The sequence below is a fragment of the Neofelis nebulosa genome, chromosome 9, assembly GCF_028018385.1.
Source record: "Neofelis nebulosa isolate mNeoNeb1 chromosome 9, mNeoNeb1.pri, whole genome shotgun sequence".
Taxonomy (NCBI): domain Eukaryota; kingdom Metazoa; phylum Chordata; class Mammalia; order Carnivora; family Felidae; genus Neofelis; species Neofelis nebulosa.
The window spans coordinates 75471878-75496536 of NC_080790.1; the positions used below are offsets into that span (position 1 = coordinate 75471878).

Consider the following 24659-nt stretch of genomic DNA (forward strand, 5'->3'; position numbering starts at 1 on the left):
ATAATGTTGAAATGAAGGTAAAAGATAAAAATTCTCCCTATTATGTCAGCACCCTCCCTTGCCTTTTCCTTTTTAAAAATAACATACAGATATGTGTGTGCGTGTGTGTGTGTGTATGATTTTTAAATATTACCACACTCTCTGTCATGGAAGGAAGGAGAACACTCCAGAACAAATGTCTATAGAACACCTACTGTTTAGTTAAATACTATTATAATTTAATGTTAAAATTTACTTAAACAATCGAACATCTATCATGTACAAGGCAATATATCAAGTGTTAGCACAAACTGGCCCAAGTGTTTACTCTCTGGGATCTTTTCTACCTCTGTAAGAGAACAGATAGAGAATATCCCAACATGAACACTAGACATCAATAATTTTAAGTAGAGTGCGAACAGTAAAAGCTACCAGGATTCCAAGGGCCAAAAGAGCTATAGCCCGGAGAGTTCTAGGAAGGAGGCCCAAGGAGGAGGGAGACTAGGAGAGGTGGTTGGAGTATTCCAGGAATATGGACATGCGGGGATCAGAGTACCAAGAAATACTGGACAGGATGAGAGAAACAAGCCACCGTGCAGGAGGCTCCCAGCATGCAGGATGCGGGATCCACTTAGCAGAAAATGGGGGAGGGGATGGACACAAGCCACGTAGGACCCTGAATGTCTGCTGAAGTGATGAAGCTAGATTCTATTCTATAAGTAACTAGGAGTGGGGGTAGGGGGACAACTGGTTCTGAGCACCCCAAAAGGGTATTTAGTGCCATTGCACAACTCTTATATAAATCCCCTGGATTCTGGAGAACAAGGCTAATAAAGACATGAAAACGAGCCCTAAAGCTATCATCATGAATTCGTACTCAGGCACCTAAAACTTAAGTGAGCTATTCTTTTCTAAAATGAAAAAAATATTTTTAAAACAGCTAGGTGGTCATGGCCAGTGACTTGCACTTTCTGTGAATAGAGCTCTCATACTCAGTACCAGGAAAGTGAGAAGCTATGGGGTCCTGAGGCACAGAACAGGCCAGTGGTGTGGACTGAACTTCAAACTTTCAGGCAGGAGGCTGCCTCCATGATTCCAGGGGTTCTTGAAAGGGGTCATTCATCAGAAAAACATGTTCCCTACTTCTGGCTAATGCTGGAATTGTGTTAACAAGGGGCTAATTAAGCCTTCCATTTTAAAGTGACTGCAAATCTCCCTCTTCTGCCTTCAGTGGGACAAAGAGATGATGAACATATCCTTTTCCTGGGCATGTTTTGTTAGTGGGGTCGGGGGACACAGGTCCAGCTTTAGCAAATAAAAAGGCAGGATGCCCAGTTAAACCTGAATTCTTCACAAGAGATACTTTGGTAGTGTATGTCCCATGCAATGTTTAGGACATACTTATAGCAGAAAAGTATTTGTTGTTTATCTGAAGTTCAAATCGAACTGGGCATCATGTATTTCATTTCATCTCGCAACTCTGGGCTCTGGGCACCTAACAGAAATAGGACAGATTCCTGGAAGAGCAAAGGATACAGATAAAGGAGACTGGGTGCCAAAAACAAACTTTTCAAATCAATTTCAATATATGAAGGTCTACAAAAGCATACCACTGCTCATCAATAGGACTCAGAGTTAATGCTGACAGGCCCAAGAACCTTCACCTACCTGTCCCTCATTCAATCCTGCCCACAGCCCTACAACCCAAGAAGGGTGACTATTGCTAACCCTTTTCATAAACAAGGAAACAAAAGTTTGAGGAGGTCAAGTGAATTTTCACAAAGTCACAAAGCTATAAAACAGAAGACCCAGATCCCTGCTCTTGGGTGAATTCCAAAGAAGGTTTTAAAGGAAGAAAAGGATTCATGTGGTTGAAGGCAAGAAGAAAAGACAGTTTGCAAGAACTGATCCTTCATGGTCATATGAGCTCTCTGCTACCTTTAGTCTCATTACTTCAGTATCAATTATCTAAAATGAAATCTGAGCTTAAAAACCAAGGGTCCTGGGGCGCCTGGGTGGCGCAGTCGGTTAAGCGTCCGACTTCAGCCAGGTCACGATCTCGCGGTCAGTGAGTTCGAGCCCCGCGTCAGGCTCTGGGCTGATGGCTCGGAGCCTGGAGCCTGTTTCCGATTCTGTGTCTCCCTCTCTCTCTGCCCCTTCCCCGTTCATGCTCTGTCTCTCTCTGTCCCAAAAATAAATAAAAACCGTTGAAAAAAAAATTTAAAAAAATAAAAAATAAAAAAAAATAAAAATAAAAACCAAGGGTCCTAACAGAAAATTAACGAAGGAATCATGATTCCTTACAAGCCTCCCATAATCTTTTCAAAAGGCTGGCTACCCTTCAACTCATGTTTACCTTAGCAATTCTGATGTCCTGGCCAAAAGCAAAGTCCTGGTCTCTCAGTGCGGTACCTTTGTGCACTACCGACATTCAGGCCAGAACACGGCAACCCGTGTGCATTCCGTTAGAGGCTGGGCTTACTGAAGAGACACACGGTAGGAAAACGCAGTCAGGTGCTTTGGCCCAGAGAAATGGGATGTACACCTGGGCCACAGCAAACAGACGGTAAGAAATCCTCAAACCTCAGTCACCTCATTAGGCTCATGAGTTAATGCAGGTGATGTTCAGGTTAAAATGCAACACTGAATCTACTTTTTAAAAATTCCAGGGGTGCCTGGGTGGTTCTGTTGGTTAAGCATCTGACTTCGGCTCAGGTCGTGATCTCACAGTTCGTGAGTTCGAACCCTGCCTGCTTCGGATTCTGTGTCTCCCTCTCTCTCTGCCCCTCCCCCACTCACACTCTGTCTCTCTGTCTTAAAAATAAACATTTTTATAATTTTTTAAAAAATTCCAGAGGGCGCAATGCATCAAGTAGGTCAGGACCAAAGCCAGCCCCAAAACAGGTAATCCATGTTCCCTGAACCTCCCACCCCAGGGGCTGCCTAAGAAGCACCAAGTTCTAGTTCTGCACACCTGGAATCTGGCAAATGCTGAATTCCTGTTGCCAACTTATTTCAGAGAGGGAGGGAAGTAGGGAATGGAACAAAACTCCTCATTTGGCCATTACTGAATGAAATCTTCAGACAAAAGCACAGTTTCACCTGTATCAAATAAAAAGTATTAAATGCAGACAATTACCAATAATTAATTACCATTTATTGAGAACTTGCTGGAAGCTGGGCACTTTTTCATGTTTCATCTGTCATTATAATAACTCTACAAGGTAGCTATGATGCCCATTTTACAGATGAGGGGACTGGTAGATAGGTTAAATAATTTTCCTAATATCATGCAGCCACAATTGAGAAAACTAGAATCCGACCCAGGACTGACTCCAAAGCCCACGTGACTGTTCAAGATCCATGAATTTAGATTAAGTCACCACTCAGTGACATGAAGGATGTCATCCTACAAAGCTCTTCTTCATCTCTATCGGGCCTATTAAGAAATAAACAAAGAAAATCAGCTGGAAATATAGCATGGGAGATTGGGGTTAACCCTTAGGATAGATTCCCTTGATAATCAAGAGTTCAACATATCATCGTAGTGATGCTGTTCAACACCTTGCTCTGAGCAAAATCCCTAGAACGTAAAAAGTGTTTATTATTTATTTGTTGAATGGCTGGCCGGCTAGCTGGATAAACAGATGAATGCATGAATATCCATTCTGTCCACTGTTCCCTTTCTTTGGATAGCTTATCATTTTGGTTTTTGTGTGTGCTTTGTTAATGAAGCAATTATTTTTGGATTGCATCCCTCCTTTGACCTCACTGGTTTCCTAACTGCCTTCATCACCCAAAATGCTAAAAAACTGCTTGCCCAACATTTTGTATGCTCTTCCTCCCATTTAGAGGGGCTCCCTTCCCTACCCAGATTCCATTTTTGACAAGGCCTGGCTCAAAATCTTATGAAGAAGCCTTTGCCAACTAGTAGAACCCACATTAATCTCCTCTCCTGTGATGTCCCACAGGGTCTTCAACTTCACTGTTTCATAAAAGGGTGTTAATCCCGAATCCCCAAAGGGCCCACTTGAGGAAGGTCCATTTCTTCTTTTATCTAATTATAATGTTTTGCAAAGTATGTCCACTAGTTCTATGATGCTAATAGTTTTTTCACAAATACGGGCATTCTATGACGGATAAGTTTGAGATATATGTAGCTACACACAGAGGGATACAAGTCCCTTTCCTATAGGCCATCTTGGCGCCTTAAATATACTAATACGCATTTGACTCTGCAAAATTTCCCAACCTCTTTGATCACAGCAATCTGAAATTATTAGAAGGCTCCTACTCTTTGAAAGATACCCTGGCAAACACTGGTCGATTACACGTCCCATCCTCGGTGGCTGACTGATGATTCTCTTGGCCACCCAAAATGGTTTAATCATCCATTCCAAAAGGTAGGGAGATGGAGTCATAAGCCCTGCATTCCAGAAATTCTGCTTGCTTGTTTGCTTTTGGAATATCTTTGGAGTGGCTCAGTCATATAGACGGAGGGCTCCATTTAAAAAATAAATATATTTTTGTGGGCCTTGAACAGTACGTAAAGAAGCAAGCTATCAAAAATGACTTTGTGATTTCGATCACAGTAATAAAGATAAGGAGGGAAAAAAAGCAGAGGCTGGCAGTTTTTCAGAGATGTAAGACTTAGCTTCATGGAGAACAATAAAGATAAAATATCATCAAGTGCTAGGCTGAGCAAAGTCAAGGCCCAAAATGCAGAGAGCCAAGTACGGATCATTGTTAACAGAGGCCTTACCCAAGGGTATCTAGATCTATACTAACGCCTGCCTTCACAGGTGTGGAATCTAAGGTCAAACCCCACTGATCAATAGAAATCACCTGACTCCTAGTCAATAAATTTCTCAGGGAGTTGGGGGGAAGTATTAGTGAACCCAGCCCTGAGGAGGTGAAGCCTAGGGTGTCCCCAGGCTCAGAAAACCCTGGGATGGGCTCTCCTTCTTAATTACAACTTTATTCACCAAAAGATCTGTGTTACTCATAGATTAATATTGTGTCTCCTACCAGACTACATGCTCCATGAGAACAGCTCCTGGCATGGCACCTGGCATATAAAGTATTCAGTAAATATTTGCTAAATGGATGAAAGGATGGCTAGAGCAATGAATGAGCAAACCACTTTGTCCACTGGTTAGAATCTTTTGTGGGTTCCGCCATCTTTCTTTCCAGCACTGTACTGGATGGTGAACTTCTAAGAAGAGCAGAATCTAAGTTAGTCTGATGAAAGAGTGCTGCCGGATGAGTGACTGGCTACCTGTACTCCCTGAGTGGCTCATACTCTGCTTGGTGAACCACTGGGAGGAAGACACTTCTACTCACAAGATGCTTGTATTTGGCTAGGGTAAGACTACTGGCATCAAGAGATACTACAGTCTGGAAAAAAAAATCTACTCAAGAAGGACATAAGCAAAATCAAAGTCTATGTTTTTCCTCGATAATTAATTACTGATCCACCCACCATGATTTTCCTAAACCCTTCTTGAACCTGATTGTATCTTTAATCTGATCTACCCCTTGGAGTCATTAGCTCAACGAGTTTATGCCTTGCTGGCAAATAAAGGTGACTTTTTCACTGGCTTAAAAAACTACCTCTCTGAGACTTCAAGGTGAAGTAGAGGGGACCGGGAGGGGTGGGGCAGGAGAGGTTCTCATTTCTGTGCTTGGATTCGTTAACAGATTGTGCTTTCCCCCTTCCTCCCAGGCATGATATCATGGGGCTCAATCATATTCCCTCTGGAGTCTCCATTCTGTTTAGTGGCCACTAAGCTGCAGTGACAACAGTACGTTCCTGTCTCCTCTGCAATCCCAGCACAGTACAGACTTTTGGCCACTTCACATGGTTTCTGCCAGAGAACTGGATTTCAAACAGGTGCAGCCCTGCTGATTAGCATTATAATAGATTGTAATTACTTAACCAGACCATATATACCCGGAGGAACTTGGAGAGAAATATAATGTTTTGCCAAGTGTAGCTTTTATTTATGTAAAATACTGCAGGCCTGCTCTGGATTTCTTTTAGTCTAAGTGAAATCCTGGAAGCTTTGTCTGCATATGCTTCAATGAGTTCCGGCACTGGAGTTCAGGCACTGGAATTTAAAATTTCCTTTCTTGTTGTTGTCAATTACAAAAGGTTTTGTATCTAAGGCCCTTAGGAGAATTTAAACTTGATTTTAAACTCCGCAAAGGGAGGACAAGTGGGCCTTTTTCTTCTCCCCTTCCCACAGCACCTTGCACAGGCCCTGACACCCAGAGTGTTTATAACTCCTCTCAAAGGGGTCCCTGGGTGGCTCAGTCAGGTGAGCCTCCGACTCTTGATTTTGGCTCAGGCCATGATCTCATGATCATGGGACAGAGACCCACACCAGGCTCTGCACTGAGCCTGCTGTCTGCTTGAGATTCTCTCCCTCCCCCCTCCCTCTGTCCCTCCACTTTCCACTTGTGTGGAAATAATATGGCTTTCTTCCATAAGAACAGCTTCAAGGATCCCACAGATTTTTTTATGAGATATCCTTTCCTTCTGTCTTCTCCTCACTTCTTTCAAATGTACACAAAGACTGTTTAAAGGAATTCCTTCAACTGTTTACCATACTGGTCTTCCCAGCTAGATTTCACCCTCCTTGATATCATAGACAACTTTTGTCTTACCAAGTCCCCGACTTGCTAAGGGAATACACACTTGTTCAATTAAATTCATTCACTCATTCAACAGGGGACCAGGAACTGTCTGGGATACCAAGGGTAGAGCAGTGAACAAACATCAGTGCATTTATAGAACTTCTGTTCTGGTGTTAGAGACAGACAATTAAGAAAAACATACAAGATAGAGATAAGACCCAAAGAGTAAAACTAAAGCAAGAAAGGAGTATGTAAAACATCAAGGAGAAGGGTGAAATTTTAAATAGGGTTACCAGAAAAGGCCTTACTGAGAATGTGATATTTGAGTAAAGGCTTGATCCATGAGGATACCTGGGAAAGGAACATTCCAGAAAGATGGAACAGCCAGTGCAAAGACTGAGGTAGGAACATGGTGAATATGTTTAAGGGGGTCGAGTGGGTCAACATGGCTGGGAAAGGAATGATGGAAAAAAGTAGCAAGAAATATAGGGTCAGAGAGGTCATAACAGGAGGCTGACCATGTTGGCCTTGTAGGTTATAAGGACGTGGGTTTCTACCAAGAGGTCTGTGAACTGAGTGGCATGAGCTGGTTAAGTTGTGTCAGAGGGGAAATAGTTAGGATGCTGTAGAAATAATCCAGGTATGAGATGATAAGGTCTAGGGCCAGAGTGATGTCAGCAGAGGTAAACAAAGATAACCATATTTGGGATATATTTTGAAGGCAGAGAAAACAAATGCTGCTGTGCGCCTGGATATGGGGGCATCAGAATGCCAGGCATCAAGAACAGCTTCTCAGGGATTCTGGCCCAGGCAACTGAAAGGATGCAGTTGCCATTTCTTGAGATGGGGAAGCCTGTAAGAGGCTTAGATTGGGGAGGGGGGAATCAGATACACAGTTTTTGACATAATAGAGTTTGAGATGCCCTTGCACAATCAAATGATAATGACCAGAAGGCAATCACATATATGAGTTCTGAAGCTATAGTTACATAGGCTGGAATTAGGAATTTGGAGTCAACAGCATTGAGAATATATGTAAATCCATGAAACTACATGAAATTGATACAGTAAAACCAAAACAGCAGCTCCCAAATATCCTTATTTTCAATTGGTCAGATGCTTCAATAAATAATTAACCTTTGACTACAGTGGCCACACAATTCCTAGACTTTTCAAAACGATCTCATTTCAAGTGATTCTAATATTTTCAAAAAGGCAATTGTTAAGCGTAATTAAATTAACTTTATTTTTAGACTATGTGAGACTTTTCATATAAATACATTCACAAATCAAAGAGAGAAATATCACTGGACCATATGTTCTGATTTAAGATTCTAAAACTATGAATATACACATATAACTCTTCAACTGTTAATAAAATTGTTAGAATGTACTGTAGCCTGGCCCTTTGCTAAGAACTTTACATGGATTCTCTTATTTCTCATAAAAACCCCCAAGAGGTTGTCAAACTTTATAAGAACTATTATAGTCCCATTTTATAGATGAAGAAACAGACATAAAGAGCCTAAGTCACATGCCTCAAGAATGACAGATGCAACCTGGGGCACCTGGGTGGCTCAGTTGGTTAAGTGTCAGGTCAGGTCATGATCTCATGGTTTGTGGGTTCGAGCCCCTCGTCGGGCTCTGTGCTGACAACTCAGAGCCTGGAGCCTGCTTCAGATTCTGTGTCTCCCTTTCTCTCTCTCTCTGCTTCTACCCCCCCCCCCGCCCCCGAGCGCGCGCACAAACACACACACACACACTCTCTCTCTCTCTCTCTCTCTCTAAAAATAAATAAACATTAAAAAAAAAAAAAAAGAATGGTAGATGTATCCTGTAGGTAGAATCTACAGATCCAAGGGAGAGGGGCCCACTGAAGAGTTAGGGAACTGAAGGTCTCAAATATTCACTAACTCAGCTGCTGGTCAAAGACAATACAGAGGAGAAATAGGGCTGACAGACAAGGTCTGACTGCCCAGAAGACCCTTTAACTGCAGGGCCCCCATGCCAAGTGGCTTTTTGTGATAGCACTGGGGCAAGAACTAACCCTTAGGGCAGTGGTTAAATAACCATAGGGAGCAATATTTAATGAGATGTTAAGTATTATAGGAGTCAGTAGGGAGTCGAGTATGGAGAAATCCTGGAACCTGAGCTGTTGGTGGACAAATTCAAGGTGTATGTTGCATAGGTGGAAAGGGGCTTTGACCACGCCCAGTCCTTTCACACCCCTTTCTAGACCCTTCCCACCTCACTCTATCTAAATGATAATAATAGCTTTCAGGGATCTTCTAAGATTTCCCCACAAAAGTCCTGAAGGTAGAGAGATGGCTTCAGGCAGTGTATATCGAGGGGTACTCAAGCCACCCTCCCTGTGAGACAGAACAGGGCCAGTTTAACCACCAAGCTAGTCCTCAGGCTCTGCCCAGAGCATCAGCATCTGAACTAACAGGGGGTTGGCCTGGGCCTCTGCTGTTGTAACAGTCTCCCCATGGGATTCTGGGGTCAACACAAAGTAACAGTTCCTGAGCCTGACCCCTTCAGAAAGAGTGTCGGCCTATCTCACAGGGTCAGCAGGGTGGAATAATTTTGAGAAACCTTGTTAATGAGCTATTTGGGAAATATGAAACAGAAACACTAGTGTCCCATTCCTTGCCAGACGAGGCTATCCAACTGAAAAGAAACATTTTGGAGATGAAAAACCGGCTTATTTAGGTCCTGTATAATAATCAACTCTATAAAGAACCCTTTCTGGGACCAATCCCATGGTAGGCTTAGGGGACATAATACTAACTGTAGTCGCTAAACGTTCATGAGCTCTTGCTGAGGGCAGGCCTCGGTCTATCACTTTCCATGTATTAACTCCTTTCATCCCTTCAACAAATGCATTTTGTTAGAAGTAGAGACTTTTACCGTCATCCACTTTTTACAGAGGAAGAAACAGGAAGACAGGTTAAATATCTCACTAAAGGTCACAAAAGCTATCGGTGGTAGAGGCAGGATTCGAACCCAAGCAGCTTCCCTCCAGAGCTCTGCCCTTAAGCACTGGGCTGTACCACCTCTCAGAAAATGACTGTCATTATCACTGCATTAGGAGTGCCTCTTCTACACCGGGGAGGAAGGCAGGGAGTGACACAAACCAAAGATGTCTTCAGAGGCAGGGGTGGTGGAACAGGGAAGGGCCGAGCTCAGAGTACACACTAAGTGAGGTGACCGCAGAGCAAACTCCAGACTGCGAACAGGAGCAGTCAGCTGTCACGTGCTCGCTCCTTCCACCCTCTGCCATCCACCATGCTCCCACCATCTGTCCTCAATGCAAAGCAGCTCCATCCAGCATTCGCCGGGCCCCTGCTTCTAAGGAATCCCCACCCTTCTTGTTTCCACAACTATGCTTATAAATCTTGCTTGAGGAATCACAAAGGTCTACTATAAAATTTCAGGACATTTCTGTGTACAAAGTCTCGATGCAAGAATTATCTGGAACCCTCCCTCCCCTGCTGTTTTATTCTCCCCCAATGTTTCTCAAAGCATGCTTTGGTCAAATTCTCTTGGACCACTGGTTACAAATAAGGATTCCCAGCACTTGTCCTAAACTACCGAATGAAAAGCTCTGAAGGTACAGATATAGGCAGACCTATATTTTTAACACCCTCCCCTAGTGATTCTAATGCACACTCAAGTCACAGAAGCATTAATATCTCGTTCCTGGAAAACAAGCGACAGCAACAGTGTTTAATGGGTTTCTGCTTTCAGTACAAGTGAGATCTTCCCATCTCTCTGTAATGAGCTTTCTCTAAAACAACTCCCTTTGTCATCACAACTGATGCATCTCTCATTATCTGGAGAATAATTATCTCAGCCTGGCTTTCAAACATTCTAGAATCCACCTCAGTTTTCTAAACTTTCTCCTACTCCAGTGTATCCAAATTGTGGCTCCCCGTATAGCTAACGATGTGAAGAGGTACCTGACATGAACTTCCTTCCTTTTTATTTTAGAAGCCATGTGTTTATGTTCATGTGAACGAAGAAAAATTGCAACCGCAATATTCCAACCTGTGATACTGGGGCTAAAGCGAGAAATAAGGGAATCAGTGTTTAAAGGTTTTAAATAAATAATAGCACAGGTGGTATGAAGAGAAAAGTCTTAAATGGGGGAAATTTTATCCTGCCTGACCCTTGCTGACAGGCACCCTCAGTTTGGGCCATGCCTGTCTGTTCCCCAACCTTGACCACAGGTGTTCTCAACCTTTATTCCAGCAGTATCTGTGCCCATGGAATGATGTCTCCTATTGTGAATACCTCTTTAAATGCTACCCACCACCTCATGCCCAATTCATGCCTCCTTCTGACCTTTTTGTAACTCAAGTTTTGGTGTTTTTTTGTTTGCTTTTTTATCTGTCCAATACCTGTTGTACCTAATTCATATTTGCTACGAGACAAAAGATATACGATTTTGAAAGCACTTTAAATTATTGTGTACCATGAAAACATCAGGGACACGGCACAAGAATCTGCAGGGAGAATACACTGCAAGGACCAGGGGGCTCAGTTCTCTCCCAGACAAGCCATGGGCAATAGATGTAGGGGGCCCTGTGCTTGTCATGTGACCTTGGGTACCCACTGGGCTTCTCTGAGACTCAATGTCCTTGTCTGTAAAACCTGCATCTGCACTAGCTGATCTGGTCCAGGGCCAAGTCCAACATGAATTTGCGAACCTTAGAGAATAATAACCATACAAGGCTAGTGCTCACTGGATGCTTCACGGCAAATGCTCCAACGTGGGGACGGTGCCCTGATGAACCTAGGGCTGGGGCAGGCTCCGGCAAAGCATCACCAGAGACACTCGGGCACCTCTCCCTCCAACGAGATGTGTTCTGTGGCTAAAGCAGCCCCACTGTTCATCCCACCTGCTCTCTGCCTCACTCTCCACCTCCCTCATCGGCATAGACAGCAAAGACCCTATGGATGGCTTCACTGCCATACTCACGTTTTTCCCATCCTCTTCCTGTTCTAAGACAACAAATTCAAAACCACAGGTTCTTAGTGTGAAGGTCTGGTCCTGAAATTAGCTATCCCTGCAGCTCCCCCTCAGACGTGCACTACTTTCCTGAGTCAAAGAGCCCACGTGTGGAAAGGAAATGGGGAGTGGGTGGGAAGTCTGATGGTGGGAGGCAGGCAGAAGGAAGGGCCATTGCTGAAACGGCACAGAATGGGATGGCAATGTGTTCTTTGGGACTCCACAAAGGTCTGCCTGCTTCCCAAAGTGTAAGCCGCAAATCTCCCAGGGTGGTACTTGGTATGGTTTGTTGGAGCTTCCCTGTAAGCCCCGTAACCATGGTTTCGGGCAGACTACATCACAGCGTGAGCATAAAGAGAAGAGGCTTTTTTCCTATTTTCCTCTAAAAACTCCATCTCCTTTTTAAAAATATGTAAGGTGATACTCCAAGGTGGTCCGTATGCAACCTCTGACCCTAGGAAAATCACCAAGTGGTCTGCTTTTGATAATTAGAAGGGGATTCCTCTATATTTCTCCATGAGGATCCAGATATTTCTTTTGGTATAGACCAAAGAACCCTGAAAACATATGCACCCAGAGCCACACCTGCTCTCGGTGGAAACATGTAGCATATCGAAAAACACCAAAATCCATTTCCTAATTTAATACCTTCCTTCCAAAAAGGGCAAAGGCAAGGTTTGTTTCCCTGCTTCTGTGGGGGCCACGGTTGAATGCATTTGGCTTATAGTACCTGGACAGGGGAGGCCTATTTCCAAGTCCCTAATATTCTGACAATGTAATCAATCAACTCAATGTCAGACTTAGAAACAGTATCACACTGCACAGTTACCTTGAAAAATCAAAACAGGGAAATAATATAACTTTAATTGGGATTCAAAGCACTGACTTCCAATTTCTCACAAGCAGAATCATTTTAAAAGTACAACACTCATTCTGGATGAATGGGCGATGCACCGGGCAAAACAAGCTGGTCTTACATTGCTGGGACCCTGGAGGAGACATCCTAGAGGAGAACACATTTTTCTCCCTGTATGTCAGAAGATGAGCTAACCACCATGCAACAGAACAGAAACAAGCTAGCTTCCTCCCGGAGGGAAAAATAAAGCAGCTCCTCACTGGGCTACACAGGACAAAGCCAGGACGTGCGAGAAGCCTTCAGTCTAAGGCTCCACGTGCCTCTCCAGGGACGGAGGAACCCACCCACACACAATCACACACAGCCAGCCCACCACGCGCCTGCGGAAGGCGCCGGGTTCTCTGCCAACCTTCAGCACCAGCGGCTGGGGGCTCCCCCAGCTTGCGAGCGCCCTGTAGCACCCGTTGTCAGGAGGGGACAGAGGGCCTGACCCTCTTGCCAAGTCTTCTCTTCCTTGCCCCAGCACCTACTTCTCCCCACCTACGAAATGAAGTATGCTTCCCCAAGGCAACTGAGACACATACACACACACCCCAGATGGCAATAAGTCTCAGCGCCCCATGACCAACGCCAAGGCCGCGAGTGCTTCCCCGGGACCCCACGGCTGGGCTCCTGGATCCGGAGGCGCCCGACTCACCCAGTCCTCGAAGTGCCGGCTCCCGTTCTGCAGCAGCTCCTCAAACTGGATGGTGCAGTTGGCCACGAAGTCGTCGTAGCCGATGGGGGCATCGTGGAAGACGGCCAGCTCGATCTTGCGCCCATTGCACACATCGGTGACGAACTCGTCGTGCCAGGCCGGGCTATTGGTCTTCTGCTTGGTGGCCGTTTGGCCGATGCGCGAGTCGTCCACGTTGAGGGCGATGTAGGGGTCAAGAAGGAAAGTCTGCGGCCGGGGTCCCACCGCATGGCGCAGCGACCAGGCTGTGGGCTTCAAGCTCACTGCCTCGCAGATTTTGATCTTAAGAAGGCCATTGAACACTACCATGGTCGGGGCGGGGAGTGGGGGCCGGGTCACTCCGTCCGCCCCGAGGGCAGGAATGAAGAACCGACGCCCCGGCGCTCTGAGCCACGGGGACTCCTGGGTCCCCTCTCACCCCACCCCACACTCTCCCTACACCTTGTAGCGTTGCGCCCTAGCGCGGGCGATTCTCGGCGAGTGCATGTATTTCCTCGCCGGGCTCCTAACGGAAAACAGGGAGGGGGGGAGAGCTGGGGGACGTTCGCGTTTGGAGCAAGTCTCTCCCCCCCTACCACCAGCAGCACCCCCAGAAGAGGAGACGAGCTGTCGGCTTCGCTGCAAGCCGCGGGGGCTGTGTCGCCGCCTCGCTGGCTCTCCGGGTCCGGGCTGCGGGGACGCGGGCGCCGCGCCCGGCGCTTACCTACCTTTCCGAAACATAATCCCCGGGAAATTTCGACTCCGGGAGGGGGAGGGGGAGGTGGGACGGGGCGGGGACAAGAACCGGGGGCGCAGATTTCAACCCGGATCCTCTTCGCACACACCCAGCGCCTGCCTCTGACCGCGCGGGGCGGGGGATGGATCGAGGGATGTTCAGTCTATCCGGAGGGATGCATGTCGAGAGGAAATGGTCCTCCTCGGAGCCAAATTTTTAAAAATCCACAAGCCGCACAGCCCGCCTGGCCGCCTCCTCTTGGGCGAAGCCGCGCGGCGCGGCAGTCGGCGGTCGGGAGGCGCCAAGAGCCCGGAATCTCACATCCGCGCGGGCTGGGGAGTCGGGGTGGCCGCCGCTCGGGCTCGGGGCGCAGGCCGGCACCGGGCGGTGCGCAGCGCGGCGGCGGCGGGGCCGGGACTGCGACTCGGCGCGGCCCCACCTCCCGGGCGCCGGCGCCCGCCGGCCGCGCTCCCCGCGTCCCCGCTCTCGGCAGCCGCTCGCTCGCCGCCCGCCCGCCCGCCCGCTCTCCCCCTCGGTCTCTTCTCCCTCCGTCGGTGTGCGAGCGAGTCTCCCTCCCTCTAATGCAGGAAATGCGCAAAAGACGTCAGTGTGTGTGTGTGTGTGTGTGTGTGTGTGTGTGTGTGTGTGTGTGTATGTGTGTGTGTGTGTGTGTGTGTGTGTGTGTGTGTGTGTGTGTGTGTGTGTGTGTGTGTGTATGTGTGTGCACGCGCGCGCGCGCTCCTGTGTTTGGGGAAATAGAAAGTTTTGCCTGTTGGGGGAGCAATACGGGAAAAGTGAGCTGAAGAGAGGAACGACGCAGAGAGGGCGAGCCTGCCGGGTCGCGGCGGCGGGCGGGGGAGCAGAGCAGGGGACCCGCGCGGGACCCCGGGGAGTGGCGGCGTTTCGGACGGCGGTGCGGACGCCTCGGGCCGTGGACACCTCGTCTCTGGTCTCCACCGGGAGATCAGCGGACCGCGCGTTTCCCCGGGGCTCCACGGCCAACACGGTCTCGTAGAGCCGGGGGGTGGGGGAGTGGTGGGGGTCGCACTGCCGGAGGAGAGTCGGGACCCTCCCCCAGTCCCACCCCACTCGGGCCGAGGCGAGCGAGAGCAGCGGGCGGAGTATTGGCCCGTCTGTCTGTCATTCTGTCCGGAGAGTCCCTGCTCCACCGCGGTGGGGGAGGGGAGAAGGGAGGGGCGTGCAAAGCTTGGTGCGAGTTTTTTAAACATTCATTCTCTCTTCCCTTGGTTTGGGGGCATTCCCCCCCTTTGGGATCTCTCCTGGACTTTTCGGGCCGCGAGAACTTGTTGACAACTGAAAGCTCAGTAGAGCCCCGGCTCTATTTGTGTTTGTTTATTTTTTACAAAGTGACTTCATATTTACTCCAGGCCTTGTCTGTGCCCTTTTGGGGGACATGGCTCTGATCAGTGCGCTGACAGCGGCCGTCGAGCTGCGGCAAAACGGGGCGCGCCCTCCGGGGGGCGAGTGCCTGTGTCCGCGCTAATTTCCTCCGTAACCTTTAAACTCTCGCTGGAAGCCGCGGCGGCGGCTGATCACGTGAGGAGAGCCTTGGGCTGCTAGGGAAGAATTTCCTCCGCGGGGAGCCGGGGACCGGGTAGGCGGCCCGGCGAGGGACGGCCCCGCGCCGGGGGACGCGAACCTGGGGGGGCGGGGCGAGAGCGCAGAGGCCCTGGGCGCGGCCCCGGCTGCTACAGCCCAAGGACTAGGCTGGGAAGAGGTCATCTCCGCTACCTGCGAGCAGGGGGTTGTGCACACGGAAAAAGAGAACCTCGGCGCTCCCCCCCACCCGGTGCCGATCCAAGTCAGGGACTTTGTAGGCATCGCGATAAACTGAGTTTTTATCTGGCGAATTTGGTTAGTGTAGACCAAAATTTTAAACCCACCCTTCGATTGCATTTTCTCAGGAGAAAAAGGTTATCATGGTCTGTAGCTTAAAGGCTTAAAAAGGATTAAAGGTGAGGAAGGAGGCAGTCCCCTGAAACAACTGGATACCAAGGGCAGCAACACAGGACGCAAGAATGATCAGAAAGTCCCAAGGTGATCTCCTAAGGCCTGAAATCGCTGCTCTGCCTGATCTTACAATTTCTCCCAGCACGCCCTGATGAATAGGGCAGCTGGGTAGAGAGTGCTAAAATGCAGTCTTAGGGACTATTGAGATCTTGTGCATGTAAAAAGTCAGGATATAAAAGTTATGCCTTACATGGCCACTCCCACCAGCTGGAGGTGTATTTTAAAATCTGTCAGTTGGACAAAGCGTGAGTGGGATGTCTCATTGCTGTTTAACTTTTATGTGTCTTTGTTCATCAGAACTTTTTCCTCCTTGCTCTTTCCTTCCACCATGTTATTGTTATTAAACTTGTTTCCCCCTTCCGGGGGCATGTGATTGAAGGCAATGGCAAACAGGGCTCCATCATTGGACAATGCATCTGGGAAGCAGAACCAGCACTAGAGCTGAGATACTTGACAGGCAAAATTTAAGGGGTACCAATAATAATCAGCTAAGTAATCAGTAATATTTGAATGCAATATTTTTGAAAATCAAAATTAATGTAAAAATGAATGGGCATAATATCCAACTTTTAAGTAAATTTAAATGTTGCATTAAAATATTACTTATGTTACTGAGTTTATCGGCACCCTTGAACTTCTGTACCTGAGGTGAGTGCTCCATTTGCCTCGCCCTCCCCCCATCCCTCTTGGGAAGTCTAGAAAGGCAAGGATTTCATGAGTTTAGGGATCCATGAGGGTTTCATACCTTCTCTGTAGTTTCTCTGGGTGAGATTACCATGCAAACAGAAAAGTACGCAGGATTGAAAAACATTGGCCAAAATACCTCCTTTTCAATGGGTTAAATAGGAAATAAGTTTAGAATTAAGGGCATGATGAACTTGAACTTTTTGCATGATATCCTATTCCACCCGTCCCCAGACAAGACCTCCCAAGTATATATAAATAAATAGGGTCTGTTGACATCTCAGTGACTAGGCGTTCTTAAAAGCCAGTAACCTACAAACTTCCAACACCAAAATTCCTTGTGACCTGGGTACGGTTGCAGAAGGACAGCATCTGTTTGTTACACCATGTAAATAATCAGGCTGCAATTCTCAAATGCGACCAATACCAGTGTGACCTCACCTTCCTTTCTTGTGGGTTTTAACCCTTTACTTAAGTTTTTATTTAAATTCCAATTAGTTAACACAGAGCATAATATTAGTTTCAGGTGTACAACATAGTGATTCAACACTTCCGTACAACACCAGGTGCTCATCACAACAAGTGCACGCCTCTTAATTACAAGTCTTTCTGTCTGGGGTGGAGTCACTCAAAGACTCGGCCAAATACACTGCCTGTTTTGTATTGAATGAATACTTAAATGGAAAGCGAATGCCAGTATTCTACATTCAAACATTGCGAATTTCCTTCTCTTCTTACATCCTTATTTCTAAATAAACCTCTCACTTTCTTAACTCTCGAACCCGGCGGCATACAAATCTGTATTCTCCGGGATCACCACTGCGATGCCAGATGTGAGGTTGCTCAGGGAAATTTACCTTAAATCTACCTGAAGGGGACTGCTGGGGAGAGAGTGGGGTATCCAAAATAACCCTTTGCTCCAGATTCCTGTGAAAAGAAAAACAAGTGCTTGCAGGTGGGAAACTTGAGAATGTAAAATTTCAATCAATAACTATTACCTACTTTCACCTTCTCTTGGCCCCTGTGTAGTCCTGAAAGATAGGACAGAGATGGCATTGGTGCTAAATTAGATGCCCTGTCCATTCCAACTATGGCCTAGTTATTTTGTGACCTTTGGGAGAGGGAAAGGAAGGAAAATGATTTCAGAACTTAACAAAGATGATCAAGACGGTGCCCCCTCCTTCAAAAATTAAGCTCACGGGGAAAAGGACCGATTGAGCAAGAGTCCCCAGGGCCACATGATAAATGCTGCAATAAGATTAGGGGTGCTCCCAGAGGCAGGTTCACCCCTTGCCTGGGAAGGCATCAACCAGCAGGTCTAGACATTCCAGTAGGCAAAGAGAAGAGGGAAGGGCACTGGAGGCATTGGGAACAGAGTGTGCAGAGCATGAGTAGTAAGAGTATGGCTGTGTGGGATGAGGAAGCAACCAGGCAGTATGGCAGGCAGTAAGAGGAGGAAAGGTAGGTTGGTTGGGATAATTAAGACTCTGTTGAGCTTGTAAACAAGTTTGAAGTTTTTCCTTGAGAGACACTGGTCATTCTAAAGTGGGGAACAGCATAACCAGAGTTAATGCCTTAAAAAAAAAGCCATTTTGTAGGGATGGATATTTTCCTCTTCAGCAACCTCCCCTCCGCCCCAGAAGACTCTCCCCACAACAGGATGTTAGAGAGATGGAAGATCCATGTCTGAAGATGGTTTACTCTAATCAAAAAGAAACACTCTGTGGCTATTGTTTAGATTGGCTAAAAGAAGCAGAGAGGGGATGCCAGAACCTTAGCCTAGCATATCAATATTCATGTCCTTGTTGCTGTGCAAGTTGCCATTTATAGAATGTTAACGGCTTCTGCAAAGGTCTGCCTGGTCAGGGACTGTCATACATTCCACACATGCTCTGTGGAGCAGAATTCAACCACCTGGGCCACAGGATGGGACACGTAGTAGCATAATGACAGGAGAAGACTTCCAGAGCTCTGTTGGCCTGGCCTGGCCTGGCCCAGCCCCACCTGAGTTCCAGCCCAGCTTCTAACCCCACCCCAGGTCCTGCCTCTTGTTGCTGGCCTATGCCTGGCCTGCTGTGTCTTCTAATTTTGGCCCTGTCTCTGCTCTGAACTCTGTTGCAGTGACCCAGAGAGCAAGCTTCACTCACACCCTGCAAAGAGATGGAGGGGTCAGAGGTAACCCCATAGAGCTTAAAGGTAGATACTGGCATGCTGCCCCTCCTTCCTCAGTGCCTTTGACCCTGAGTCCCACTCTCTCAGGCAGCATATGGAAAGTGACATCACACACCACATCTCTAGCTGTGATATTGGGTTGCATCTTGGGACTCGTAAGCATATAAATCAATCCATGGGTCTTGCCAAGCACCTGCTATGTTCACAGTCCTGGGGCAGGTGCTCTAGAGAGGACAAATGGGTATATGGACAATCCATACTCCAGTGGGAGAGATCGGAAGAGGGATTCAGTCAGTCATTCATGCCACAGTTGGTATTGACTACCATGTCATTTGGAGCCCTGGGGAAGCAAAGATGATGACACACAATGACCCTTTATTAGTCAGAATGGGCCACAGCATGCTGCTGTAATAAACAGTCCCCAAATCCTGAGGTCTTAAAATAACAGGCTTCTCTTCACACTGCCTAAGACCATAGTGGGTTGACTGGGAGCTCTGCTCTGCCTCAGCATCATTCTCACTCCTGTACCCAGACCACCAGAAAAGTCACTACCTGGAACTTAGCTGGTCATAGGTAGCAAGCAACTACCCAGGCAACTGAATAGTCCACTGGATGTGCTAAATGTCACTCTGCTCACTAGTTATTAGCTAGAACCAGTCAGGTGGCCTCTCTCCCCAAAACTCTAGGGGCCTGAGAAGTTGTCCCACATGCAGGGGTGAAGAGTCTGGACTATTTGGTGAATAACACTGAAGAATACCATAGACCCTGTCCTCAAATACCTAGTGTAGAAAGACCACTCCAGGCAGCCCACACTAACTGACAGATAAGCGGTGCAGTCAGAAAGTGCTGTAGAAATTCAGAGGTGACAACAATCACAATCAGATCCTCCATGGCCCTGGACCACCACATGCAGAAAACACTTCTGATGACACGAGGAATGCAGCCTGTATCAGAACTAGCAGCCACCTAAGTTCCCTTCCTGCAGTATTTTTTTTAACATTTATTTGAGCAGGGGAGGGGCAGAGAAAGAGGGAGACACAGAATCAGAAGCAGGCTCCAGGCTTCGAGCTGTCGGCACAGAGCCCAACGCGGGGCCTGAACTCACGAACCATGAGATCATGACCTGAGCCGAAGTCTAACCAGCTGAGTCACCCAGGTGCCCCATTGCCTCATATGTTTAACCTCACAGGAACTGTAGGTCCTTCAAGTGACTTCAGAGCCAAGTCAGTACGAAGAAGGCATCTGGACGTGACAGAACGAAGACCTGTTTGTTGCATGCTCCAGGATTTGAGAGATCACCTGGTCTATATTCTTCCTTCTTATTAAATTCCTCTATTAAATGAGGAAACAGAGACCTAGAGAAGTTAACTGACTTGCCACAAGGGGAATTTTTAATGATAATCAAAAAAAAAAAAAAAAAGCACTAATTAGAGGTCTAAGATCAACTCTTACACTACAATTCCTGGTTGGAGTTTACTGTTTTTCCTAAACTGTCATGCTGGAACCAATGCCATGCCATTTAGTGATAAGAACTCCAATTACGTTTTAATGCCTTGGGAACAAAATTTCTGTAAATCCAAGGTCCAGGTTTGTTTTAATTTATTGGTTCCAAACTTAACTGGCCTTAGCACAAAACAATATTATAGGTTTGTGGGGCACCTGGATGGCTGAGTTGGTTAAGCGTCCGGCTTCAGCTCAGGTCATGATCTCGTGCTCTGTGAGTTTTAGCCCCACATGGACCTCTGAGCTGCCAGCTCGGAGCCTGGAGCCTGCTTCGGATTCTGTGTCTCCCTCTCTCTCTGCCCATCCCCTGCTCGCACTCTGTCTCTCTCTCTCAAAAATAAATAAACACTTAAAAAATTTAAAAAAAACCCAATATTATACAGGACACCTGGGTGGCTCAGTGGGTTAAGCGCCCAACTTTGACCCAGGTCATGATCCCGTGCTTCATGGGTTCGAGCCCCGCATTGGGCTCTGTGCTGACAGCTCAGAGCCTGGAGCCTGTTTCAGATTCCGTGTCTCCCTCTCTCTCTGCCCCTCCCCTGCTTGTGCTCTGTCTCCCAAAAATAAATAAATAAATATTTTAAAAACCCAATATTATAGATTTGTTGTAATAATTCTCTGGGAGGACTATGACATTCATAGAATTCTTCCTTAGGCTGTTTTGGTGATACGTGTAAACAAAGTCCTTAAAACAAAAGGACTTTATTGTTCCTCTACGTCTCTATTTTTGCATCTTACCTCCTAAGACCAATTAGATGTATCTTTGGCTTATGGTTTTATGACACCTGTACCGAGTATAACAGCTGTTTCTGCAGGCTCCCGTGGCTATTTCAACAATTAGCAGAAGGACTAACTGTTCAGATTAGGTTATATATCTGTAACCCATTCTGGACACTTGGCCAGTCCATTTCTACTTCTAATTTACCTTTCAAGATTTAGGAGCTCGGTCTCCAGGGCAGGGAATGTTGCCTTTCGGCACTGATAACACTCGTTAACAGTGATAACACTCCTAGGAATAACGGATGGAATACGGATGGAATACGAACGGAATAACGTTAGGAATAACGGATGTACAACCAGAACTAGCTAAGCTCACAGGTTCTGTTGCAACCAAGCTGTGATGTGGGGTGGCAAATCCTTTCCTCTCTTATGAGCCAACCCCTCCCTGTCCCAGTCCTCATTCCCCTAGCTGAGGCTACAGACTCTCCTGCCTGACCCCTCCCACCACTTCCCCTCACTTCTCCTCATAGCCCTGACCTCTGCCTGAACTCCAGTTTTCTATTTGGCACCTGTCTTAATTCAGCCACTTCTCCGGAAAGTCTGTAAGTTTGGAGATGAAGTATGACTCATCTCTATACTTACTCTCCAGGATCTTGGACGTAGTAGGTACAACTTTGCGCTCTCTAAATACTTGTCACAAAGATGACACTTTGAAATAAGAAGGGCGTCACAAATCTTGTTAGCTTCTTTCCTGCTTGCACAGATGAGCGCCTTGGCGAGGGCTGGCTCGCGCCACTCCACCGCAGCTGGGGATGAAGAGACGAAATCACTGAGCAAATGGGCAGCTTCGCATGGCCGCCACCTCCAGGCCCTGGACCCCGCGGCCAGCTCCGCGGGCCGATGGCGCCCTCTGGCGGACGCGAGCGCGCCCAGCCGGGCTCCCAAAACGGAATTACTTGACAAGGCGAAGGGATGGGTTAGGGGTAGACCACGCGTCTTGGGACTATTAGTTTTATCCACATCCCCATCATGAGCAGGGGACAAACACAGTCACCGAGCAACTGTCTTATGAAAAAACTATGCTGAGTCTTTACAAAAAAAAAAAAAAAAAAAGGGTTTTTAAACAAATAAGCTTCCGAAAATGAAGAGTTCTGTTCCAATCTCAGCATCAGAACAATAGGCCATCCATTTGCCAGTGAAATCCACGCTGGGTTCAGGAAGAACAAGGAAGGAGAAGCAGTCCAGGTTTTAGAAAAGCTAAAACTTGAAAGTAAAGGAATGTTACCTCGGGACAGGCCCCAGGGACCCACCTTGCCTCTTTCCAGATGTCAGACTGCAGGCCAGTTCCTAAAGCTGAGGTGAGGGCTGTGAGAGATGGCCGAAGAGCCCTACCGGAGCAGTCACCCCCAGACTGGGGGATACTGGGAGTGGTAGAGAATTGAGGCCCTTCCAAGTTTGCTCTTCTCGTTCCAGCAGAAAACTTGGTTTCCTTTTCTGACAAAACACCGAAGCCATCAGCCGGGGGCTCACTTGACTTTCTGCCACCTAACTCCACAAACATGTAGGAAAAAAGAAAGGATGCGTGTTGTCTGTCCATCCCACCAGGTGTCATGGAAGCGGGTCCCCCCAGCCCAGGCCCCTGCCTGTGTCCTGGACCCATTACCCAGCCCTACTTCTCAGGAACTCTGCTGCTGGCCACCCCCCGCCCCACCGGCCCCCACCCCACCTACCTCTCCCTCAACCTCCCCCTCTCTGCCATTCTTGCCCATCAGTCAGTCTCATCCATCCTAAAAGACATCTCACACCCTTCCTCACCTCACATTTCTCTCCAGCCACCTCTCAAACCTTTCCTCCTCCCTAAACCCCTTAAGAGTTGTGTATTCTCATTTTCTCTACTTTCTTACTCTCTATTCTAAGCCCAAGCCCACGCACTGAGGCTCACTGAGACACCTCTCGTTGAGGGTACCAATCATTTCCACCCTATGAGGCCCAGTTTTGGAGTCTCCACCATACTTAACTACTCTTTTGGCCCCACCTGACCATGACATGCTCCCCTCCCTTGGTTTACATGACATCTGAGCTGTCTGAATTTTTCTTCCTGCCCCTTTGACTTCTCCTTTTCAGTTTCTTCCATTCTCTTTGTCCTTTGCCCACCTTTTAAAGGCATAATTGTTTTATAGTTATACTTCAGAATGCTACGGCAATAATGTAAAAGCTGACTCAATGAAATTGTGACCCTAGGTGCTATAAACTTTGAAGGAAGGAAAGATCACTGCGGCCTGGAGTGGTAAGGGAAGCCCCCACAGAAGGAGAGAGATGGAAATTGGAAATGGAAGGGGAGTAGAATATTATAGGCAGAGAAAAAAGAGTGAGGGTGTTCCTGGGGGAAGGACTGCCCACTAAGTTCACAGACATAAGGTTTAATCCAGTGACTGTTAAGCATCTCTTTGCTAGGCATGGCATAAAATAGAGAAGAAAGACATGAGTCCCTAGTCTAAATTTTAGTTAACATTCCATTAAATAGCAACATAAGGTAGCATTTGGTAGAGGTACGGGGGGTGGAAAGAAGGAAGAGATCAGCATGAGCTTCCTGGAGTTGGCAGGACTTATAGGCTATTCTGCTCTGTATGAATTAGGGTAGGCTAACTGTTCCAACAGGTATACCCCCAATGTATAAAAGCTCAAACACAATAATGGTTTATTTCTTACTCACTTAACAGTATTGGGTGAGTGAGTATGTCAAAAGGGGGGCCCTGGCTCTCTAGGCTTCCAAAGTCACTCTGGGGTTGAAGCAAACGGAGCCATCCAGAAAGAGAAAAGATCACGGGGGAGCATGGAACCTGGGTGGTTGTTATGAGCCAGATTGCCAACATCCCATTGGCTACGACTTAGTCACATGGCCTCATATAACTGCAAGAGAGGCTGTAAAACAAAGTCTAGTGGAGAGCCAGGAAGAAGAGGGGAGCGTGGCTTTGTGGTGGGCAGAGAGCAGCACCTCCCACGTGGTCCCTTCCCCCTTCACTAGCGATTAGGACGATCTGTGTGAATTAGCCCTCAGTGCAGATTTGATCTCGTTGCCATTTTCCTCTCCGATGTGTGAAAAGAGCTACAAGGACTCTGCAGCTGTGAAAAAGAGATGCAGGTGTTGGTATGGGCCAAGATAAGGGTGACGAGGCAGGAGAAAGAGAACAGTGTGCTGAGCTACGGGTGTCCGGAGAGGACATGCTCTTCCAGCCCCCCCCTCCCCCCCAGATTGCTTTCATCTTTGGTGCAGGTTGTGACATGACAGGAGACGTTGCCTGTTGCTTTCTGGGAGAAGGGTCCATCCTCAGGTGAACTTAGTCAATGTCCTCCTTCCCTGTGACCTTGGAGATGGTGCAGCGCAGCATGGGGTGAAAGTGTGGGATGGTGAGTGAGCCACCGGGCAGAGACTTCAAATGTAATAATATTCTGCACTTTGAACTTCTTTGGGGGCTTTTATGTCTATCCCTCCTTTATTATTCCCTTCTCTGAATCACAAGTTCAGGGCAAGTATCATTATTCCCATTTTACAGATGGGGTAACTGAGGGGAAAAAAGGTAACCCAAAGAAGGAGAGGGACTCAAGTGCA

At 47.2% G+C, this 24659-nt stretch overlaps 1 protein-coding gene across 2 annotated transcripts in view; it reads right to left on the reverse strand.

Annotated features, from left to right (window-relative positions):
- PRKCE (protein kinase C epsilon) overlaps nt 1-13945 on the reverse strand; it is a 502434-nt gene extending 488489 nt beyond the window's left edge. The window contains exon 1 of one of the 2 annotated variants that reach the window (XM_058684224.1): nt 13186-13943. In XM_058684224.1, coding sequence (XP_058540207.1) covers nt 13186-13533 — 348 coding nt within the window. In that variant the 5' untranslated portion in view covers nt 13534-13943. Of the gene's footprint in view, nt 1-13185 lie in introns of both variants that reach the window. The other variant, XM_058684225.1, reaches the window with a different exon arrangement.
- Between the last annotated feature and the right edge of the window lie 10714 nt (nt 13946-24659).